Source organism: Callorhinchus milii, unplaced genomic scaffold (genome assembly GCF_018977255.1).
Source record: "Callorhinchus milii isolate IMCB2004 unplaced genomic scaffold, IMCB_Cmil_1.0 Scaffold29, whole genome shotgun sequence".
Taxonomy (NCBI): domain Eukaryota; kingdom Metazoa; phylum Chordata; class Chondrichthyes; order Chimaeriformes; family Callorhinchidae; genus Callorhinchus; species Callorhinchus milii.
In genome coordinates, this window is record NW_024704770.1 from 1,859,913 (window position 1) to 1,881,760 (window position 21,848).

Genomic DNA, 21,848 nt, shown 5'->3' on the forward strand with positions numbered 1-21,848 from the left:
TATCGAATGCAAGCATTATTATTATTATATGCCCTGACACGTTACAAAATTATCAGTGGGGGTCAGTTGGTAACACTCTCACCTCTAACTGGGGGTTCAAGGTAGGATTTTCAATCATGCTGACGTGAGTCTAGAGCCCATCCTGACAAAGGTGTCCCATGAAGCAGCTCGAAGCTATGGGAGAATGCGGTCAAATGTTGGATTTTACCTGGTTTGTGTAATCCATCTCCGCCATGGAGACTAACCCTCTCAAAAGCCAAGACCACCCACTGTCGCCCATCCTAGCCGGCGTATTGGATACGAGCGAGAGTCACGGACCGTCTGTGTCTGTTCCGAGCATTTCTGATATAAAAAAAATTCAGGGCCAATTCTGTTTGCTGGTGATGCGATGCATATCACTTCAGGATCTCAGGACTGCATCCACCATCTTGAACACCGTCCACTCAGTGGAACATGATTGGGTGGGGGGGTGCGGTGCCCCAAAGTGCGGTAATATGACTTTCCTGAGCGAGAAGGTATTGATTGGAAGATACGAGGAAGTTCTGTTTCAATTGGTAATAATAACAATCCTTGCATTTGATACAGTGCCTTATCACGTCTTTAAGACGTCTTAAAACGTTTCACAGAATATATTGTGAAGTGTAGTCACTCCGTCTTGTGGGCGAAAGTCAGCAGCCAATTGCGCTCACTGACTTACAAACAGTCGTGGATTGAGTGACCAAATCATTATTTTTTTAAAAGGAATTATTACCTCTGGAAAAGCGATCCACCAATCGACTTGTAGGAACAACCGGGTTCCTACTTACTGCTCGGTAAAGAGGTGTGTGGAGTAAGGAAACTTGCCTAACGTTTCTCCCTACCGGGAATCAAACCCAAGTCTCTCGCTGCCCAGGCGAGTGCTCTAACCACTGAGCTACAGGACTCCAATGCTTGTGATGAATAAGACGTCGGCTCAGACATTTCTCCTTTGTGGTTCTGGGCTCCTGAGCTTACAGTAGAGGGGTTTCCTTCTTCCTGTGACAAGGCAACAGGGTGGACTTGAAGTAAAAAGGCTGCAGGGAAGGTCGACAGTGACCCGTTACTTAACACCTTGAGTCACTTTGCGACCAGCATGCTATTCCGTCAAATCGTCTCACTGAACACCTGGACCTAAGTCAACCTGGAGTTCACAGCTTTGGACTTGAACCTCAAGAACATCTCAAAGTATCTGGCAAGTCACAAGTTGCCCTTCCACCACAGCAGTGTCCCACAAACAGTTGTGGATTAACAAATTACTATTGTTATTATTTTTTGAAGGGATCATTACCCCAAGGAAAATGATCCGCCAATCGACTAACAACTGGGTTCCTACTTACTGCTCGGTAAATAGAGGCGTGAGGAGGAAGGAAACTTGCGTAACGTTTCGTCCTGCCCAGGAATCGAACCCAGATCCCCTCGTTTGCAAAGCCGGTTCTCTAACCACTAAGCTACAGGACTCCACTGAATGGTTGGCAATGCTTCACCAGAGACTTCCTAGTTTCTGCTCTCACCTCGGGAAGGCAATCCTGTAATTGTGAGCTTGGTTCTGAAACCGGACAGATCCCAGGTACTCCAAGACACTGAAGATGACACCTCAGCCAACCTGGCTAATCGGCAGGAGTTGCGAGGGACAGACTGGGGGCTGGGATGCTTCCCACTTGGCTCCTGATGACAACCCTACAAGCCAAAATCCTAACAGGTACGATGGTCCTAGCTGGAGAAGCAGCAGGAATCTGGAGGGACGGTGTTTGCACCAGTTATAGCTGGTCCGACTCCAATAATACCCCCACACAACTCTAGATTCCGCAAGACTTGGCTCCTGCTGACCTATGTCTTGTTCTTTCCTGGATTGAATAAGGCAAATGCCCCTGGGGTGAGTGCGCACGGCGTTCAAAAATCTCATGCCGTCTGTAATCCTTTGACCCCGCCGCTCTACCATCAGCAGCCGTACTTCCATGCCCCAACCCTCCAGAACATCCTGACTGAATCCCTCCTCCATGCCCCCCCCTCCCCACCACCTTGTCTGCCTTCAGATCAACCTGAAGACTTTCCTTTCTCTACGATCACCTCCCCATTCTTTCCAGTTTGGCACAGAGCGCCATTAAGCGCTTTGAGATACTACCCAAAGTATAAATGCTAAGCGGCTAGAATTGGTTTGGATTCTCAAGCGCGGCGATGGGCCTTCATCCACACTGACCAAAAAGACCCTGGTGCCGTTGACAGCCCTGAGGAGCACTGCATCTTCAAAGGCGCTGACATTAAGTCCCATCTGCCTTGTGTGAGGGACATCAACGATCTTATGATACCATTTTGTTTTTTTTTAAAAAAAAAGGAGTTTCCCCCCAGAGTCTCGAGCAACAATTCTCTGGATAACAATTGGCCGTCCACTTCAAGACTGTTTGCAGGACTTTGCTCTCTCTCCGCCTGCAAACAGGTCGACAGCAACCGACTGCGAGGGAGAAGCCTCCTCCGATAGAATATTTTGACATTAACCGGCGCTGAGGCAAAAAAAAAGGGCGAGGATTATTAACGGGAGAACTGGTGGCAGTGGGGGGGGGGGGGGGGGGAGGGACGCGGTGCGTAGTGTAACCACACGGAACAATTGTTTTTGAAAAAAAGAAAAGAAACATTATTTTACCAACAATAGAAAACTGGCTGTTAAAGGGGAACCTCTGCTACACCCCCCACCCCCCCTCCACTGTCTCTCCTCTCTCCTTCCTGTTGTGTGTGTGTGTGTGTATTGTTGGGAGAGTATCACAGAAAGAGAGACAGAGAAAGAGAGAGAGTGTGTGTGTGTGTTGTTGTTGTTGGGAGGGTATCACACACAGAGAGAGAGAAAGAGAGAGAGAGTGTGTGTGTTGTTGTTGGGAGGGTATCACACACAGAGAGAGAGAAAGAGAGTGTGTGTGTGTGTGTTGTTGTTGGGAGGGTATCACACACAGAGAGAGAGAAAGAGAGTGTGTGTGTGTGTGTTGTTGTTGGGAGGGTATCACACACAGAGAGAGAGAAAGAGAGAGAGAGTGTGTGTGTGTGTTGGGGGAGGGTGGAGAGGTTGTGTTGTGTGTGTGGACCATTAGAGGCCCTGGAAAGAGGGAGACAACACACACACACACACAGAGAGTGTGTGGGGGTGGGGGGAGAGAGAGTCTGTGTGGGAGAGAGAGAGAGAGAGGATGGTGTTGTGTGTGGATGGTTGGTTGGTTGGGAGGCCCTCGGGGCGGACGGGCAGGAGAGACACACACACACACACACACAGAGAGGGGGGGAGAGAATGTGTCTGTGAGGGGAAGCGCAGGTGAGGGTGAGGGGGGAGTGTGAGGAGTGTGAGGAGGAGGAGGGGGGGTGTGAGGAGGGGGGAGCCGGGCAGACATTGTTTAACAACCGTCCCCTCACCAACCGCCACCCCCCCTCGAGGGGGGGGGGGGGGGGACCGGCCTCGCACACCGGCCTCGGCCTCCCTCCCCCACACCGCCCGGAGACAGAGAGAGACAGAGAGAGAGAGAGAGCGCGGCCCCACACACACACACTCTCTCTCTCTCTCTCTCTCACTCTCTTGTCTGTCTGTCTCTCTTACCGTCGCTCCCACCGAGCGGCTCCTCCATCTCGACCGCGAGCGGAGCCTCGGCCTTTGTGACGCTCTGGGCGCTGCAGGCGGCGGCGGCGGCGGCCATCTTAGGAGGGGAGGGGGGGGGGGGAGGGAGGGGAGCGAGCCGCGCGGCGCATGCGCGGACCGGCCCGCGGGCCGCGCGAGAAGGCGGTTGGTGGGGTGGTGGCGCGAGCGTTGAGTGTGCGCACGCACGCACGTACGCTCGCGCGCGCGAGAGAGAGAGAGGCGGCTCGGACAAGTCCGCGCGTGGGGGGGGGGGAGGGGCCGCGGGGGGGGAGGGGGAGGGGCGAGGAAGGGGCGGGGCAGAGCCGAGCGTGGAGTCTGCGCCTGCGCGGTCGGCAACGAGCGCCGGAGAGGGAGCGGGAGCGCGCGCGGGCGGGCGAGGCCGGCCAGGCCAGAGCAGAGGAGCACCGCGCGAGCGATCACCCAACTTGACCCAATTCACACACCACACACATCACACACATAACACACATCACACACATCACACCACACACACACACACACACATCTCTACTGCGCCTCAATGGGTTTCCCAGCGCGCGGGCACGTCGCAGAGGACACGTCGCAGTCATAACAATAACCCCTGACGTTTGAGCCCCCCCACCCCACCCGGGCGCCTCTCCAAGCCTTCCGAGACGTTCTCAAAGCGCTTCGCGGGACGCACTGTAAAGGGAATGGGCTGCGTGCTGTGTTGTGTTTTGTTGTGTGGGCAATGAACGCGCACGTCTCTACTTTTTCCGGTCAGCTGGGCGTCCGGCGCACGAGGAGACCCACTACCGTGCTGTTAGGTCAGGGAATCGAGGGATGATGGAGCTTGGGCTCCCTTTCCTCCTTCAAGGCCGGTCCCAAGACCTTTCTCTTCGACCGTGCCTTCAGCTCCCCTCTCGCCTCTCTACCCCGCTCCTCGCTCCCTCCCTCCCCCTGACCATTTCCCCCCCCCCTGCTCAGGTCCCGACCCAACTGTCCAGCGCCTTGGGACGTCCTCCCGACGTGAAAGGCGCCCTACAAATGTAATCTTGTTGTTGTTGTTGTAGGGCGGGTAATTAGAATTGAGCAACAGGTCAGCCATGGTCTTAAAGACTGGCAGGACAACTCAAGGGGCTGAATGGGCTACTCCTTTTTCTATGTTAAGAGTATCCAAACTAAGCTGAGAATTCCAAACATGCCACCCACACATGGGAATCTCCGAGGTAACGTGTTGGAATGGAATGCGCACAGAGCCAAGGCTTGTGGAGCCCAGAGTATGCGTTGGGGTAACTGCTGGGGTCCAACCAGTTAAAACCGCATAGATGCCTATTGATAGCGCTGTTCGGCAAACTTTCCCACTGCTCGTCTATCTGGGACTACCCTAACCATTAGGGTTTTGCAAAGAACATACACACCTACAGTTTAATGGGTCCCAAGGGAGGGTGTGCGACAGGATATTTCCCTCATCTCCATGTGGAGTCCTGTAGCTCAGTGGTTAGAGCACTCGCTTTGCAAGCGAGAGACCTGAGTTCAATTCCAGGCAGAGGGCCAAACCTTGGGCAAGTTTCCTTACTCCACACAGAGCCTAATAATAATCCCTCCAAAACCAAAAAAAATAATAAATTGGTCATTTTCAATCCACGACTGTTTGTGGGACATTGCTGTGCGCAATTGGCTGCCGCGTTCGCCCACAAATATACAGTCAATTCACTTTACAGTGTGTTCTGTGAAGCGCTTTGGGACGTCCTCCCGACATGAAAAGCGCTATATCAAATGCAAGGATTATTATTATTATTATTCTCCCATTCCTCTCCAAATGCCCTGGAACGAGTCGTCGCATTCTAACTTCACGCTTTCCTCTCGCGCCGTTCCCTCTCTGAACCCCTCCAATCAGGTTTCCATACTGCCCACAGCACAGAAACAGCCCTGGTCAGTCACTCACATCATTCTGAACATCTGCAACTAGGGCTCTGCCTCCTCGTCCTCTCTGTTGCCTTCGACATTGTCGACCTTCTATCCTCCTACACCCCTCTCCACTCAGCTCAATTTCACGGACCAGCCCTTGCCTGGTTCGAATCCTACCTCTCCCACCGTCTCTACTTTGTCTCCACTGACGGCTTCTCTTCCAGCCCCCGCACCGTCACTTGCGGCATAGGGTAAGGACTCGGAGCATTTCACAAAGATGGGGTTGGATGCTGAGCAGGAGGGAAGAAAGCGATGGTAGCTATAGGAGCATTCAAAGAGCCAGGACTTAAGGTCAGAAAGAGAGGGTTGAAATGGAGAGGGTTGAAATGGAAATGGTCGAAAGAGAGGATGAAACCGAGGGGTAGAGAGGGAGGAACTGGAAGTCCACCAACATGGAGAGCAGAGGACATAGAGCAAGCCCAAGTTTACTGAGGGGTGGGTGAGACATAGGAGTACGGTAGAAGATCAGATAAGGACATGTGAGGGCCGAGATTTGTAGCTGAGGGTGAGAACCTTGAAATCGATCTGGTGGAAGCACACACACACCTACAGTTTAATGGGTCCCAAGGGAGGGTGTGTAACCGTCTATTTCCTATCAATTGCTATCAATAGGCAATCTGCGCCACGTGAGGTGTGTGTTGGGGAATGCAAAATAGGTTCCAGGTCTGTGTGTTTGGTTGCGTCTATGAAGTCCGTTGAGTGCCTTGATTAGCGCTTAGAGGACTTGGCTGGCGAGTGAGAGGACCTGGGTTTGATTCCCGAGGAGGGCAAAATGTTGGGCAAGTTTCCTTACTCCGTTCGCACCTGTTTCCCTAGCAGTGAATAGGAATCCGCTTGTTGGTCAATTGGCGGATCGCTTTTCCGGGGATAATGTAAGAAAAAAACTCAATCCACGACTCTGTTTCGCTCACAAAACATGCAGTCAGTTTGCTTCACAGAATATTCCGTGAAGCGCTTCGAGACGTCTCGGAGACGCGATGAAGCGCGATATCAAATGCAAATATGATGATTATTGATTGTGCCTTTACTGGCGAGGCTGTCAAAATCACCCAAATGACTTAATTGGTACTTCTCAACACACACACACACACATATTCACAATTTAAGTAGGCTCTAGCATCAAGATGTACGCAACTCTATCTCGACGCCTCCACCCTCGATTCCAGGACCATTCATGTCCTGACTAATTGTCTGTCTGACATCAAGTGCTGGATGAGAACCAACTTCCTCCAGCTAAACGTTAACAAGACAGAAGCCCACCTGCTTGGCTCCCCGACAGCAGCTCCTCACCTCAGCCGCCGACCTTATCACAATTCACGGCTGCACTCCGCACCTCACCAAGCCTCACCGACCCTCAGCTATCCTTCAAACCCCACCTTCGTGCCGCCTTTGCCCACCGCCTCCGCCACATTGCCCGCCTCTCACAACAGGCCGCCAAGGCGCTGATCCACGCTCTCGTCACATCCAGCTTGAGTGCGCCACCTGCCCGCTCACTGGACTTCCAAACTCTTCCCTCCACAAGCTGCAGATTATTTAGAACGCTGCAGCTCGTGTCCTTCCCCGCACCGTGCTCGACCGATCAACCCCATTTTTGCCCAGCTTCACTGGCTCCCCATTCCTCGGAGAATCAAGTACAAAACCCTTGTTCTCCACTGCCCTCCATGGTCTTGCTCCCCCCCTACTTTTCCGACCTCCTAACCCCGTATCGGCCCAGCCTCTCCCTCCGCTCGGATATCTGCTTCAGATCTCCCGCACTTCCCGCCCCATCATTGGCGGTCGGGCATTCAGCATCTCTGCTGCAACACTCTGGAACTTTATCCCGCAATCCCTCCGCCTCACCTCCTCTCTTGCCTCCTTCAAGTCCCGTCTAAAGACCTTCTCTTCGGCCGTGCCTTTGGCCACCCTCCCACCCCCACCCCCATCTGACCCCAACTCGGGTCCAAAAAAAGCCCTGGCTATCCAGTGCCCTGGGACGTCTTTCCGACGTGAAGGGCGCTATTCATTGGGCAAGTTTCCTTACTCCACACACGAGCGTCTGTTCACCTAGCAGTAAGTAGGAATCCAGTCGTTAGTTGATTGGCAGATTGCTTTTCTGGGCATAATAATCCCTTCAAAGAATAAATACATTTTTTAAAAAGATTATTTGATCACTCAATCCTCGACTATGTGGGTGTCGCATTTCGCCCACAAAAAATACAGTCAATTCACTTTACAGCGTATTCTGTGAAGAGCTTTGAGATTCCCGAAGACATGATAATGCACTGTATAAAATGCAAGGATTATTATTATTAACACTCCCCCAACACTGCATTCGAGTGTCAACCTTGGCTGTGAGATAAAATTCCTGACATTGGGGAACCCACAACCTTCTGACTCAGAGGTGAGAGTGCTACTGATTGAGCCAGGCTGACAACAACAAGATCACATTTGTATAGCGCCTTTCACGTCGGGAGGACGTCCCAAGGCGCTGGACAATGTACAGCATTTCAGACCCGAGCTGGGGTCAGGGGCGGGGGTGGGGGTGGGGAGAAGGGAGGGAAGGGGAAGGGGGGCGGCCGATGGCATGGTCGCAGAGGAGGGTCTTGAGGCGGGACTTGAAGGAGGCTAAGGAGGGGGCGAGGCGGAGTGATTGGGGGATGGATTGCCAGAGGTTGGGGGTAGAGTGGCTGAAGGCTCTCCCGCCAACGGTGGGGCGGTTGGGTCGGGGGACGTGGAGCAGGACGGAGCCGATTTAGATTCGATGAGCCTCCTTCCGTGCTGCTTATCCCTTGTCCCCTCCGCTTTCAGCCACAAGACCTCTCTCCCTCAATCCCTCCGCCTTGTGCCCTCCTTCCACTCTTTTAGAACGCGACTAAAGAGTTTCCTCTTCGACAGTGCTTATGGTCACTTCCCCCTTCCTCTCCCTCATCCCGGGGTCAGGCCCGCCACTGTAAGTGCTCCGAGACATTGCCCTGCGTGAAGGGCGCTATAATAGCCCAAGTCGTTGTTGTTGCTGCAACTTATCAAAGAACCATAGAATTATACAGCGCAGAAGGAGGTTATTCGGCCCATAATGTCTTTGAAAAGAGCTACTCAAATCAATCCCATTCCTCCGCCTCTCCCCAAATAATGATCTAACTCGTATGATTTCGCATTGTGGGGTCCTGTAGTTTCAGTGGCTAGGGCGCTCACCTCGGAAGCGAGAGGACCTGGGTTTGATTCCGAGCGGGGCAAAACCTGAGGCAAGTTTCCTCGCTCCACAATGCCTTTTTTTACCCAGCAAAGAAATGTGGTCACTCAATCCCACCACTTGCGAGACGCTGCCGTGCGCAATCGGCTGCCGCGTTTCTCCCACAAAATGTACAGTCAGTTCACTTTACGGTACATCCGGTGAAGCGCTCTGAGACGTCTCGAAGACGTGCTAAGTAAGGCGCTGTATGAGATGCAAGGATTATTATGGTAAAGCTCTTAATATTCCTGCGTTTTCTCGAAGAATAGAGTTTCAATTTATTCAGAATACCTCTAAAGTAAATCTGAAAAATTGTACTTACCCCTGGCTGGCAGCTGATTGCGGAAGCCTTTTTTTTGTACAGCATTTCAAATCACATCTGGAAAATAAAATTTTCAGCAGCTGTATATATCCCATCCCAATTATTTGTGCTTATAAATAAATAGCGACGAAATAATATATATTAGAAACATTAAAAAAAGAGAGGAAATTCCCCTTTTTGAAGGACTGCTCAAAAGATTATCCTCCAGATGTGACTCATAAACTGCTGTACTCTGGAATCTCGTAACGTAGTGGTTAGGCGTGTTCGCCTCGCGAGCGAGAGCACCCTGGTCCGATTCCCGTGCGGGGCAAACTTAGGCGAGTTTCCGTACTCCACACACGCGCCGGTTTACCCAACCGGTTTACCCGGTTGTTAAGTCGAATGGCGGGTTTGCTTTTTTGGGGGGAAATACTCCCTCGAAAAAAAAACTGTTTGTGGGATACTGCTGTTGGCCGCTGTGTTTCACCCCCAAAACACAGTCAATAGAGAGCGCTATATCAAGTGCAAAGGAGAGTGGAGTCGTGTAGCTCAGACGTTAGAGCACTCGCCTCACAACCCGGCTTTGATTCCCGGCAGGGTGAAACCTTGGGTAAGTTTCCTTACTCCACACGCCTAATAATCCCTCAAGAAAAAAAAACACCCAATAACAACTTGGGTTACGTCAATCCAGGGCTGTTTGCGGGCGCTCTGCTGTGCGCAATTGGCTGCCGCATCTCACCCACAAACATATACAGTCAATTCACTTCACAGTCTATTCTGTAAAGAGCTTTGAGATGTCTCGAAGACTTGAAAAGGGCTGCGTCAAATGCAAGGATGATTGTTGTTGGGTTTTTTTTTTTTCTTTGGCTGGCTGAATAATAACCCTGTCGCCATGCTTAAGAGTATACAGACCACGAGCTTGTTGCTTGTATAGTTCTTACGCACAGAATATCACACTTCCGGGAGTATTGTAAATTTTATTGTGACGTATATTTGTTCAGCACCTTTCGTAATAATCCTTGCATTAGATGTCACGTCTTCTTCAAGTGTAGTGACTGCGTATTTTGTGGGCCAAACGCGGCAGCCCATTGCGCACAGCAGTGTCCCACAAACTGATCGAGCAAATGATTCATTTTCTTTGAAGGGATTATGACCTCGGAGAAGCAATCCTCCAGTCGACTGACAACCATCTTCCTATTTATGCTCGGTAAACAGAGGCGTGTGAATTAAGGAAACTTGGGTGAGGTTTCGCCCCCACTGGGGAATCGAACCCAGGTCCTCTCGCTTGTGAGGCGAGTGCTCAAACCCTTGAGCTACAGGACTTTAACGTCTCAAAGTGCTTGACAACGCTGGCTGACCACCTGAGCTGGGGATGGGAGCCCAAGATGGTAGGAAGGGTAAAGATGACCAAAAGCGTGGTCAAAGAGTTACTCCTTGAGACGGGCAGGTTGGCAAGAGCCAGGAGCCCCAGAGCATGTGTTGGGACAACTGACCGAGCTTAACCGGCTCGTGCGTCGACCCGGCTCAGTCGATAGCGCTCTGGCTTCGGATTTAGAAGGTTGTGGGTTCAAGCTCTCGCACGGCGGGACTTGCAACCGCGCAGTCTAAGCTGTGGCTCCAGTGCAGCACTGAGCGGAGGTGCCGTCTTTCGGATGAGGCGTTAAAACCTCACTCCCTCGTCTGTGCCCCGTTCAAATGGACGTTAAAAGATCCCGCAGCCCTATCGAAGAAAAAAAAAAGACGTTTCTCTCCCTCTCCTGGCGTCCTGGCTGACAATCGCCCTCGAACAAAATCGGTCACCCACTCCGTGGTTCTTTGTGGGACATTGCTGTGCGCAAACTGGCTTCCGCATTCCACCCACAAAGTATACAGTAAATCCATTTGACAGTGAAGGGCTTTGAGACTTCTCCACGACGGGATAAAGCACTGTATCAAATGCAGGGAATATAAGGATTATTATTATTATTATTATTATTGCCCATTGGGGCTTCGGCTTTCAGAGCGATCAGGCGCTGAGCAGCAAGAATCCACGCACTCAAGTGACTGGTCTCCCGCACCAGGCTCCGTGACCCCATATCCCCCATCCCCACTGGCTTCCCGTCAATCGGAGGATACAGTTCAAGAAGTTGCTGGTCCTCACCTTCAAAGCTCCCCATGGCCTTGCTTCCCCCCTTAACTCTATGACCTCCTAACCCCGTACCAACCTGTCCACTTCCTCCACTTAGCGGGCTCGGGCCCGCTTTACGTCCCCCACCTTGCCCAGCCCACCTTTGGCCGGCGGGTCTTCACCCCGTCTGCCACTAACCCTCTGGAACTGCATTCCACAGTCCCTCCATCTCGAACCCCCCCTCCCCTGCCTCCTTCAAGACCCTCCTCTTTGCCCGTACCTTCGGTCACCTTCCTACCCCTACCCTCCCCGCCTCCCATCCCTCCCGACCCCAAGCCCCCAGCTCGGGTGCAGGATCCCTGACTGTCCAGCGCCTTGGGCGTTCTCCTGACTTGAAAGGCGCTTTGGAAACGTCATTTGTTTTTTTCTGCCCTTCCGAATCCTGACAACGCTGCGCTGCCGTCAGCAGTGCCATGGGGATGTCCTTCGCTCAAGGAACCAGACGGGCGAGAGGGCTAACTCGATTGTCAAGTTGATTCTATTTTACCAGTCATGTCACATGGAACCAGCTCAGCCGCAAGGAAACCCCGCTTACCTCTCTCTTTCTCTCCCCCCCCAAGGAAGATAGATAAGTCTCGCAGGTGAATAGGTACACACAGAGATTATTTTTTACGTGTGTTCTTTTCTGGAGAGAACGCCCATTGAGGTCATTGAGTAAATGTTCCTTTTTGATTCCCTTCATGCCCTCGCGCCTCCCTACCCTCTCCGACCTGCTTACGCCCCCCCCACTCCACCACCTGCTGCCTCCGCTTGGCCAGCTCTGGCCTCCTGTTCGTCCCTCGCACCCTCCGTTCCACCATCGGCGGCCGTGCCTTCAGCCACTACGCCCCCGAAGCTCTGGGACTCTCTCCCTCAATCCCTCCGCCTTGCCCCCTCCTTTCCCAATGTCAGACCCTGCCTAAAGACCTTCCTTTTTGATCGTGCTTAAGGACACCTCCGTCTCCCTCTCCCCCTGGGTCGGGGTCAGACACCGTCAAGCACAACCAGAACCCGTGAAGGGCGCCGCGTAAATGCAATCGTTGTTGTTGTATTGTGTGACGCAGCAAGAATTACAGTCCGGAGTTGATTATCGGATCACATCAATAGCCTAGGAAAGTTTATATTTTGTCTCCTTTTTTCTTCCCCACGCTCCAGCCCATGACAGATCCCCTGATGACCCAGTTAGTAAGCGACCGCCTAGCGCAGTAGTGAACCTGTACAGGTTAGCAAACTGGTTGCACCTCTGAAGGTTGTGGGTTCAAACCTCACGTCGGGACCGGGAACTCGCACAGTCTAACCTTACGTACGTTCCAACCCAGTACTCTCCCCGGTATCCTGGCCAACAATCCCCCACCCCACCCCCACCCAAATAAAACCGGTCGCTCACTTCGTGGACATCTCACCCGAAGGCCGGCGTCTCCACCATTGCAACCTCACCCCCCCACCGCTACATTGGAGCGTCAGCTTAGACTGTGTGATTCCAAATCCCGACGTTGGGGGTTTGAACCCATAATCTCGGACTCAGAGGCGAGAGAGAGAGAGAGAGAGGGAGAGCGCTACCGACTGAGCCAGGCTGTCGCACTGACTCAAATAACATAATGGATGTTATTTCAGTCAGCAAATAGAGGAGTAGGGAGGATGCTAATTCCATAGAGTAATAGCCATTTTGCCTTTAAATCACAATATTTTGCAGAATTGTAGTTAAACTGGTTCAATAAAAGTAATCTTTGCATTGGATAGGGCCCCTTTCACGTCAGGAGGACAGCTTAAAGAGCCTCACGGGATACACTATGAGGAGTAGTGACTGCGTGTTTTGTAAATAAACATGAATTCGCGCTTAAGCAAAGTTCCCGCAAACAGCCGATGAAGGGAGCGGCCAATTTTATTTGGAGGATTGTCGGCCAGGACACCGGGAGAGAGAGAGAGAAAATCTCCCTTCTCTTTTCAAATAGCGCTGCAGGCTCTTCAGTGTTCACCTGAACAGGTAGACGGGGAGTTCGGTTTAATGTTTCATCTGAAGGACGGCACCTCCAATACCCCAGCACTGCATCTCTCACACGCTAGGAGTGTGGCATCTCTCTCTCGCTCTCTCACACACTAGGTGTGTGGAACGTCTCTCACCCTCTCTCTCACTAGATTCTCTCTCTCGCCCTCTCTCCCTGTCTCACTGGGAGCTCCGGTTTCCTGTATCAAACATAGAAACAGGAGTTTCATTCAGTGAAACTGCTCCAAGCTTTCATTCCGTGAACCATCGCTGTCTGGCCGAGCTTTCCCGCTGCTTGTCCAACTAGGACCACCCTCCCCGTTAGTTAGGGCTTTGGCTGCGGGGTTAACATGAGCTGAGGGGGAGGATTCCCTGCCTCCAGTGACTGGACTGACCTTCCAGGTCCTGTCGATGAGCCAGGCCGGGCCGGGCTGCCATCAGCTGGAATACTGAGGACCCCTCCTGGCTCAGGAACCGGACTAGAGACGGTCACGGAGGGTCTGTGGCTCGATTCCCACATTCCGTGCCCAAACAGGTCACTTTGAAGCCAGTTCAGCTCCGAGGAGACCCCACTTACCTCTTCCCCCCCACCCCACCCCCAGGAGGATAATGAAAATTGCTGTAAATAGAATGTAAGTTGTTTGGTTACCAACAATTTAATCCGGTTAAAGCTTAACATGGGCATTAGGAAGTTTTGATACATTTGGTTCCTTGTCCCACCCCCCCAGTGGTTTGGAGAATATGTCCCATCCCATATCTCCTTACTAATGAACAATGAATGGTTAGTAACGAGATATGGGGGGGCGGGGGGTATTTTTTCCTCTCCCAGCCTCCATCTCACTAACTCCTGCCAATACGGCCAAGATCAGGAACTCTAACCCCGTCGGGAACCACACAGAGTAGCATGTGATCTCCGGAACGGACTCCGTGAGTGAGTGAGTGAGTGAGTGAGTGAGTGAGTGAGTGAGTGAGTGAGCGAGTGAGTAAACAAGAGATTCAGGGAGCAGCCCTGGGTCTCGGAACTGAGTGAGTGGGGGAGGGAGTGAGTGAGTGTAGGAGTGAGTCAGTGAGCAAATGAGTGAGAGCGAGCGTGAGTGAGGGATTGAGGGAGCTGCCCTGGGTCTCAGAGACTGAATGAGTGAGTGGGTGGGTGAGAGAGAGTGGGTGGGTGAGAGAGAGTGGGTGGGTGAGAGAGAGTGGGTGGGTGAGAGAGTGTGGGTGGGTGAGAGAGAGTGGGTGGGTGAAAGAGCAAGAGACAGAAAGCGAGAGAGAGAGCAAGAGATAGCGAGCGAGAGACAGTGAGCAACAGAGAGTGAGAGTGTGTTGGGAGAGTGAGAGAGAGTGATAGTGAGTGAGACAGTGAGTGAGTGGGACATAACTGGTACTACTAAGGAAGGTAGTGGAGTCCTGTGCTCAGTGGTTAGGGCACTCGAGAGGACCCAAAGCGACAGAGAGCGAGAGTAAGAGAGAGCGAGAGAAAGTGGGAGAGAGAGTGAGAGAGAGAGCATGAAAGAAAGAGTGAGAGAAAGATTGAGAGTGAGTGAGAGAGAGAGAGAGTGAGACAGCGAGCGAATGGGACATAACTAAGGAAAGTAGTGCACTCCCGTTGCTCAGTGGTTAGAGCGCTCGCCTCACAAGCAAGAGGACCCGGTTCGATTCCCGGACGAGTCAGGGCAAAACCTTAGGCAACTTTCCTTAGTCTCCACACACACACACACACGCGTGCGCGCGCCTCTGTTTACCCAGTAGTAAGTAACTCGTTAGTCGACTGATGGATCACTTTCCGGGGGTAATAATCCCTTCAAACGAAAACCAGAAAAAACAAATAATGTCAATTTGCTCACTGAATCCACGACTGTTTGTGGGGACGCTGTTTGTTTGTGAGCAATTGGCTGTCGCCCACAAAATATACAGTCACTACACTTTACAGTATATTCTGCGAAGCGCTTTGAGACGTCTCGAAGACGTGATGAGGCGTTGTATCGAATGCGAGGAGTATTATTGTTAACCATTTCCTTTAGTTGAGGAATTGGGTAACGAGCAGAAATGGTTCCAGGATTGTTGATAGAATAACTGTGTTGGTGATGAGGTGAGGTGGTGGGTGGGGGGAAAACGGGTGGGGAGAGAGAGAAGGAATTTCTTCACTCAGCCTTGCGTCAGGGTCTGAAATTCATTCCAATTAAATCTTGAAGCTCGATCGACACACGTAGAAACCAATCAGCGTTGCTTAAGAGTCTCCAAACCCAACTGAGAATTCCAGGCCTCCCACCAACCTACAGGTGGAAATCCCCGAGATAGACTGTTGGAATGGAACACGCTCTGTCTCTCTCTCTCTCTCTTTCCCTAGAGGGACGCACCCTACTTACCTAATTCCGGAGAGTTTTAGGCACCGGTTGGCAAGAGACAAGGCTTGTGGGGGGAGCCTAGAGTGTGCGTTGGGGGTACCTGCAAGAGTTGAACCAACTAAAACCATACAGCTTGCCATTAAGAGCACTGTCTGGCGAGCTTTTCCACTGCTTGTCTAGCTAGATCCACGCTATCTGTTCGGGCTTTGGCTGCAGGGTTAACGGGAGCTGAGAGAAATGACTCCCTGCCCCCAGTGACTGGTCGGCCCTTCCAGGTCCTGCCGTTGAGCCAGGCTGGGGAACTGGATGGACAAGCACCTGAACAGTAAAACAACAAAGGATGAGGGGAGAGAGCTGAATAGTGGGTTCAGTATTCGAGTGTGAGAATACAGATGGCCCTGATACAATGGGTTACCTTCCACTACCCGCTTGGCTGGCTCCAGCTTCCTGCACGTCCCTCATGCCCTCCGCTCCACCATCAGCGGCCGTGCTTTCAGCCACTAGGTCCCGAAACTCTGGAGCTCTCTCCCACCAATCCTTCTGCCTCGCCCCCTCCACCTCCCCCTCTTTTAGATCACGACTGAAGACCTTCCTCTTCGACCGTGCTTACAGTCACCTCCTCCCTCCCTCTTTCCGTCCCTCCCGGCTCAGCGTCAGGCTCCGCCACTGTCAAGGGCTGTGAAACGCTGAATGAAAGGGCGCTGTGTAAATACAAGCTGTTGTTGATGACGACGGTAATTCCTTGGCTCCTAGTGCCAATGACAAGGGTTTGGGAGTCAGTACTTACTGTGTAACTCACCCTTGTTTCTCTGGAGTGTTGTGTTATCCGTGGAGGTTGGATGCGGAGTGGAGGTTGGAGGCTCTGGGCTCAGCCTCGCTCTGGGCTTGGGGTTGTTGGAGGCCGGCTCCGGGGGTCCGGGGGGCACAAGGTGATGGAGCAGCTGGTTGAGGAGGTCAATGGGGGAGCTGGTGGCGCTCCAGGTCATGACGTGGAGGTCCCGTAGGTGAGCCCGGGCGTGGCTGGACATCCCAGCCCGCGAGTCAAAGTGAGCCCCACACAGGTTACACTTCTCCACAGCCCCACCACGGACCTTCAGAGCTGAGGGCAGGCAAACAGGCAAACACAGTGACGCTCACACAGCTACAGAGGCACAGATAAGTCTCACACACACACACACACAAGTTGTTTCACATATACAGTCAATTCACTTTACAGTGTGTCCCGTGAAGCGCTTTGAGACATCTCGAAGACGTGACGAGGCGCTGTATCAAATGCCAGGATTATTATTATTATGAAGTGACGAAGACCCTTCAGCTCATTGTATCTCATCTCATCTTTCCAGAATACCCAACCTACTGTCTTCCCAGTAATAATACTCATACTCCTTGCATTTGATACAGCGCCTTTTCACATCGTTGAGCCGTCTCAAAGCGCTTCACAGAATATATTGTAAAGTGACTGCGTATTTTGTGGGATAAACGCGACAGCCAACTGCGCACAAACAGTCGTTGAGTGACCTCGGTTTAATGTCTCATCCGACATCCGAATGATATACTTTTGACAGCTTAGACTATGTGATTCCGGATGCCAACATGGGAGCTTGAACCCACAACCTTCTGACTCCGAGGCAAGAGCTCTGCCGACTGGAATTCGTTGTTGTTGTTTTCACCCCCCCCCCCCCACCCACCCACCCTCTCAGCTCCCATCTTCAGCAGGAATTCTTAAGCGCTTCTTAAGACGTACTCCTGGTGTGAAAAGCACAGAATAAGTCTAAGTTGTATTCTGTTTGATAGGGCGCGCACATGTACACCTATCGCAGTCACCCCTTTTGTTCGCTGTGCCGGTCAGGTTCAGCCTCGGTCGCAGAGGTGTCAAATAAACCTCTGGTTATTGACTGAAGCTTCCCAATTTGCTTCAATTTAACTAGCAATTGGTAGTACCTGTCGTGGAAGAACTCAGTTAGTCAAGTTACAGCTAGTTATAGGGACTTGCATTGATTAGTGAGGATTGAACACACAGGCCACCCAGTACACTGCGAGCGAGAGCGAGCCTTATCGTGGGTGACTGAACCGTCTCACACCCGCGCAGCCACACGTACACACGCGCACTCACATACCCGCCAACAACTTGCACTTACATAGCGCCCTCCGCGCAGGGTAGCGTCTCAGAGCGCTGAACACTGGCGAAGCCTGACTCCGTGCTGTGGGGGTTGGGGCGGGTAAGGCGGCTGTAAGCAGAGTGAAGAGGAAGGTTTTCAGGCGGGATTTGAAAAAAGGGAAAGAGAGGGGGGCGGCGGCGGGGGGGGGGGGAGGGATTGAGGGAATGTGTTCCAGAGTTTTCGGGGCGTAGTGGCGGGAAGCGCGAGCTCCAATGGTGGGGGCGGTGGGAGCGAAAGCCAAGCAAGAGGCTGGTGCCGGTCGAGCAGAGGCGCTGGCTGGTGACTGGGGAGTGAGGAGGTCGGAGAGGTAGGGAGGGAGGTGCCAGAGAGTGAAGGGGTTTGAACACGAGCGTGAGGATCTTGAAGTCGATCTGTTCGGTGATGGGGAGCCAGTGGAACCTGGGCCGGAACTGGTGCGATGCGGGTACAGAGTTTGGTCCGGGTCAGTATGCGGGCGGCAGGGTTCTGAATGAGCTGGATCTTTTGAAATAGTGGGGCTGGCACACGCACACACACACACGTTCACACACATACACGTGAGCCCACACAGGCGAGCCCATACACACACACCACACACACACACGTGAGCCCGCTTGTACACGCGCGAGCGCGCACACATACACTCACCCCTCCTCTTCAGCTTCTGCAGTGAAAACTCCTTTTCGATGGCTGTGACCTCCTCCGCGCTGATGAAGTGCCGCGTGTTGTAGCTGATCCCCACTCGCTTGAGGTGCCCTCTGACGTGGTTGGCCAGCCCGATTCCTGTGTGGAACTTGTCCGGGCAGTAGGGGCACTCCCTCTCCACCAGCGGGAACATCCGCAGCAAGTTCCTGCTCAGGAGCTCCTCCGACTCCTTCACCATCTCCTCCGACAGGTCCCCGGACGGCTGCTTCCACAACAAGCCCTGGTCCCTCGGATAGTCAAGGAGAGAGTCCGATTCCTGTCCGGGATCGAGGGACCGACATTCCCAGTGTCCATCTGTCCCACCCATCACGATCACCGGAGTCATCTTCAGCAGCTGCCGGTGCTGAGCAACCGGAAGCTCCTGAGGAACATTCAACGTCAACAGGATCTCCTTGGTTCCTTTCTTTAACGCCCTTGGGTTGCAAGAGGTTGGATTGGCACGTTTCCTCGCTCTCCCAGCTTGCCGGCTCTTCAACTCGCCCAGGTGAATACGGAAGCTTTGGGCCTTGGAATTTGGCGCCTTAGCTCGACACGAAACGTCTGAGCCTCTCTCTTCTCCAGCTCCCTCTACGTGCGTCGGCTGCCTCGGGTTCCCCAGGGGACTGTTGGCTAGCGAGAATTGGCCGGTGGCTTTTATCCCGCAGGCGAAAGCATCCCCCATCCGCAGGCCCGAGAGCTCGCGCACGGCGCTGGAGCTTTTCCTGGCCGTGGAGAACTGACGCTTTTGCGGGCCGGAGGACTCCAGCGATCGGCTGAGCGCCACAGTGCGCTGCATGCTCTTGGGACCCCGCCAACTTCTCCCTCCGGGCCGGGAGTGGTGGATCTTCAAGTTTAAGCTCCCCCCGTCTGAGCCGCCGGCGACTTGTGGTTTGTTCTTCAGGCCCCCACTGAACACGACAGGCCAAGGCCCTCCGTAGCAGCCCCCGGTGGGCAACGGAGCTCTCTCGGCCTTGAGGGCCGATCGACTCGAAGCTTTGGACACCTCTCTGCAGGACTCGGGTTGGTCCAAAGGGCAGGGGCTCGAACCCGCTGCCCCTTTGCTGGGTCCTGGAGAAATCTCCGAGTCTTCTTGGTACAGGTGCTGATGGACGCGCTTCAGGTGCTGGAGAAAGGCGCTCTCCAGCGGGGTAGTGAATTGACACCTCTCGCAAGCGTAATAGCTCTTCCTTTGCGTCGCCAACACCGCTCTGTGCCCAGGCGGGGGTTTGTCCGCTGGGCGGGTCAGTGGCGGGCGAGGCTCCTCGAGATCGCGCCCGGCTCCCGACGGGCGCAGCCCGCAACCAGCGTGCGTCTTGGGCTGCGACTTCGGGTTGGCGTCCGCAGGGCCCGCCGCTTCGCCCCGCAGCTCCTGTATGGCCTCCATGAAGCGTGCCCGCCGCGCCTGGTGGAGGTTGAGGTGCTTCTGGAGGGAGCCAGGGTCCCAGAACGCGTGGCCGCACTCCTGGCAGGAGTAAGGGCGCACCCGGGCTTTGAAGCGGTCCTCTGCCTGCCCCTCAAAGTGGTCCAGCATGTGCCTGCGCAGGAACTCCTTCTCCTGGAAGTAAACGCTGCATTTGGTGCAGGTGTACAAGGCCGGTTCGCGTCCCCACACCGAACGAGTTTCCTCCGCGTCCGCCGCGCGATAGGAGTCCACCATGACTTGGCGCCCTCGGTGGGCCGACCCTTTCTCCCCGCCGCTCACCGCCAGGCAATCCGCTTGGCTGCCCGGACTGACGGCCCGATCGCGACCGTCCGCGACGCAGGGGTCCGGGCGCGGCGCTCTGGGCTCCGGTTCTCCGTCAGGTCGGGTCTCGCTGGGCACCCGGGGGAGATGGGGAGAGCCCGTCGCCGAGGTGGCTTTGATCTCCATCGGCAGGACCTCTCCGCTCTTCAACACCACCACCACCTCCCTCCTCCTCCCCCTCGCCTCGTCCGTCTCGTCCTGGCTTTCGTTGTCTTTCCCCAAGAGCGGCGGCGAGGGGGCAGTGGTTTTTCTGACCGCGGGGGCTTCGATTATTTCGGAAACGTCAGCTGCCCGGCCCCCATCATCCGGCTCTGGCTTTTCGCTCGGATCTGAAGCCAAGCGGTCTGGGGAGGCGGAGAAGCCAAGGGACTCCCCGGCATGGTCTTGGGCTTCAGGCTCCGATGTCTGCCCACTCTGGAGCAGAGGCAAGGCTTCGGGCTCCCCCGCTGCCTGACGGCCACAGCTGGACTCTGGCCACTGCGTGTCTTTAGACGGCGGGACCTTCGCTTCGAACCCTAACGGTGACTGAGGTGTGGCTTTGCTTGAGGTTGAAACTGAGACCGAGACTGAGGTTAAGGTTGAGGTTGAGACGGCCGAATCCCCTGAGGTTGAAGGTTGCAGCGAAGCGAGACTCAAGGCACCGGCTGATGAGGACAATGTGGTTTGGCCGCTGTTGGCCGCTACATTCTGCGTGGGACTGATGCCCATTGGGACCATCAGCACCGGCTGGCTTTGCGGGCTACAGCAGAGGGAGGCTTCCTGAGAGGTCGACCGGTCGTCGCACGTCAAGACCAGAGGAGGTTCCAGAAGCTGAAAGGCCCGCCCTAGCTCCTTCTCGGCAACGTGGACAGACTCCAGAGTCACGCGACTGCTCTCCTGGCCGACTTCCCGATTCTCACTCTGTCCCGGCAGCAGATCGTCGGGGAAGCTTCCGCCGTCCTCGAAGACGGCCCGGCTTTCCCCCCACGCCCCGACGAGACGTCCCTCGGTCGCCCGGGAAGACGCAGCCATTCCCTCGGCGCCGGTTTTCCTGGTGAACCAGGCGCCATCTTCTTCCACGTAGCTCGTGCCGGACGGAGGCGGGAACTCCCACACCGCCGCCCGGCAATCGGTGACCGCGGTGAGAACGGGCGGCGGCTTCAGGCACCCGACGTCGATCTGCCGCTCGGGCTCTGGCCAATCGTCCAGCAAGTTCCTGCAAGGCAGGCGCAGAGGCACGGAGTTAAGGCGGAGAGAAGGGCACAGGAGGCGCGGCGGAAGCAACGGAGACACAGAGAGCAAGACAGGGGAGCAAACAGCGGAGCAGAGCTGGACGACGCAGAGCGGGATGATAATAATAATAATAACCCTCGCATTTGACACAGCGCCTTATCGCGTTTTCGAGGCGTCTCAAAGCGCTTCACGGGACACGCCGTCGAGTAAGTTTGGATTCCTATATAATTCTATGTGACTGGCTATGTTTTGTGGGCAAAACGGGTCAGCCAATTACGCGCAGCAGTGTCCCGCAAACAGTCGTGGATTGAGTGGCCAAATTATTATTGTTTTAAGGGATTATTACCCCCGGAAGAGCGATCTGCCAATCGACCAACAACCAGGTTCCAACTTACTGCTAGGAAAATAATAAGCCCAAGCTCTCTCTCTCTTTTTTTTTTTGCCCAGCCGGGTGTCTGTCTGACACACGCGGAAACCCTTCACCGTGCTTAAGAGTCGCCAAACCCAACTGAGAATTCAATACACG

General features: G+C 54.0%; 1 protein-coding gene across 1 annotated transcript in view; it reads right to left on the reverse strand.

Moving 5' to 3' along the window:
* The window catches only part of si:ch211-194b1.1 (WIZ zinc finger), a 70,473-nt gene that overhangs the window by 38,308 nt on the left and 10,317 nt on the right, over positions 1-21,848 (reverse strand). The window contains exons 4-5 of the mRNA XM_042344623.1: positions 18,331-21,305; positions 16,344-16,643 (exon numbers count right to left, since the gene is read on the reverse strand). Of these exons, the coding sequence (XP_042200557.1) occupies positions 16,344-16,643; positions 18,331-21,305 (3,275 nt within the window). The remainder of the gene's footprint in view (positions 1-16,343; positions 16,644-18,330; positions 21,306-21,848) is intronic.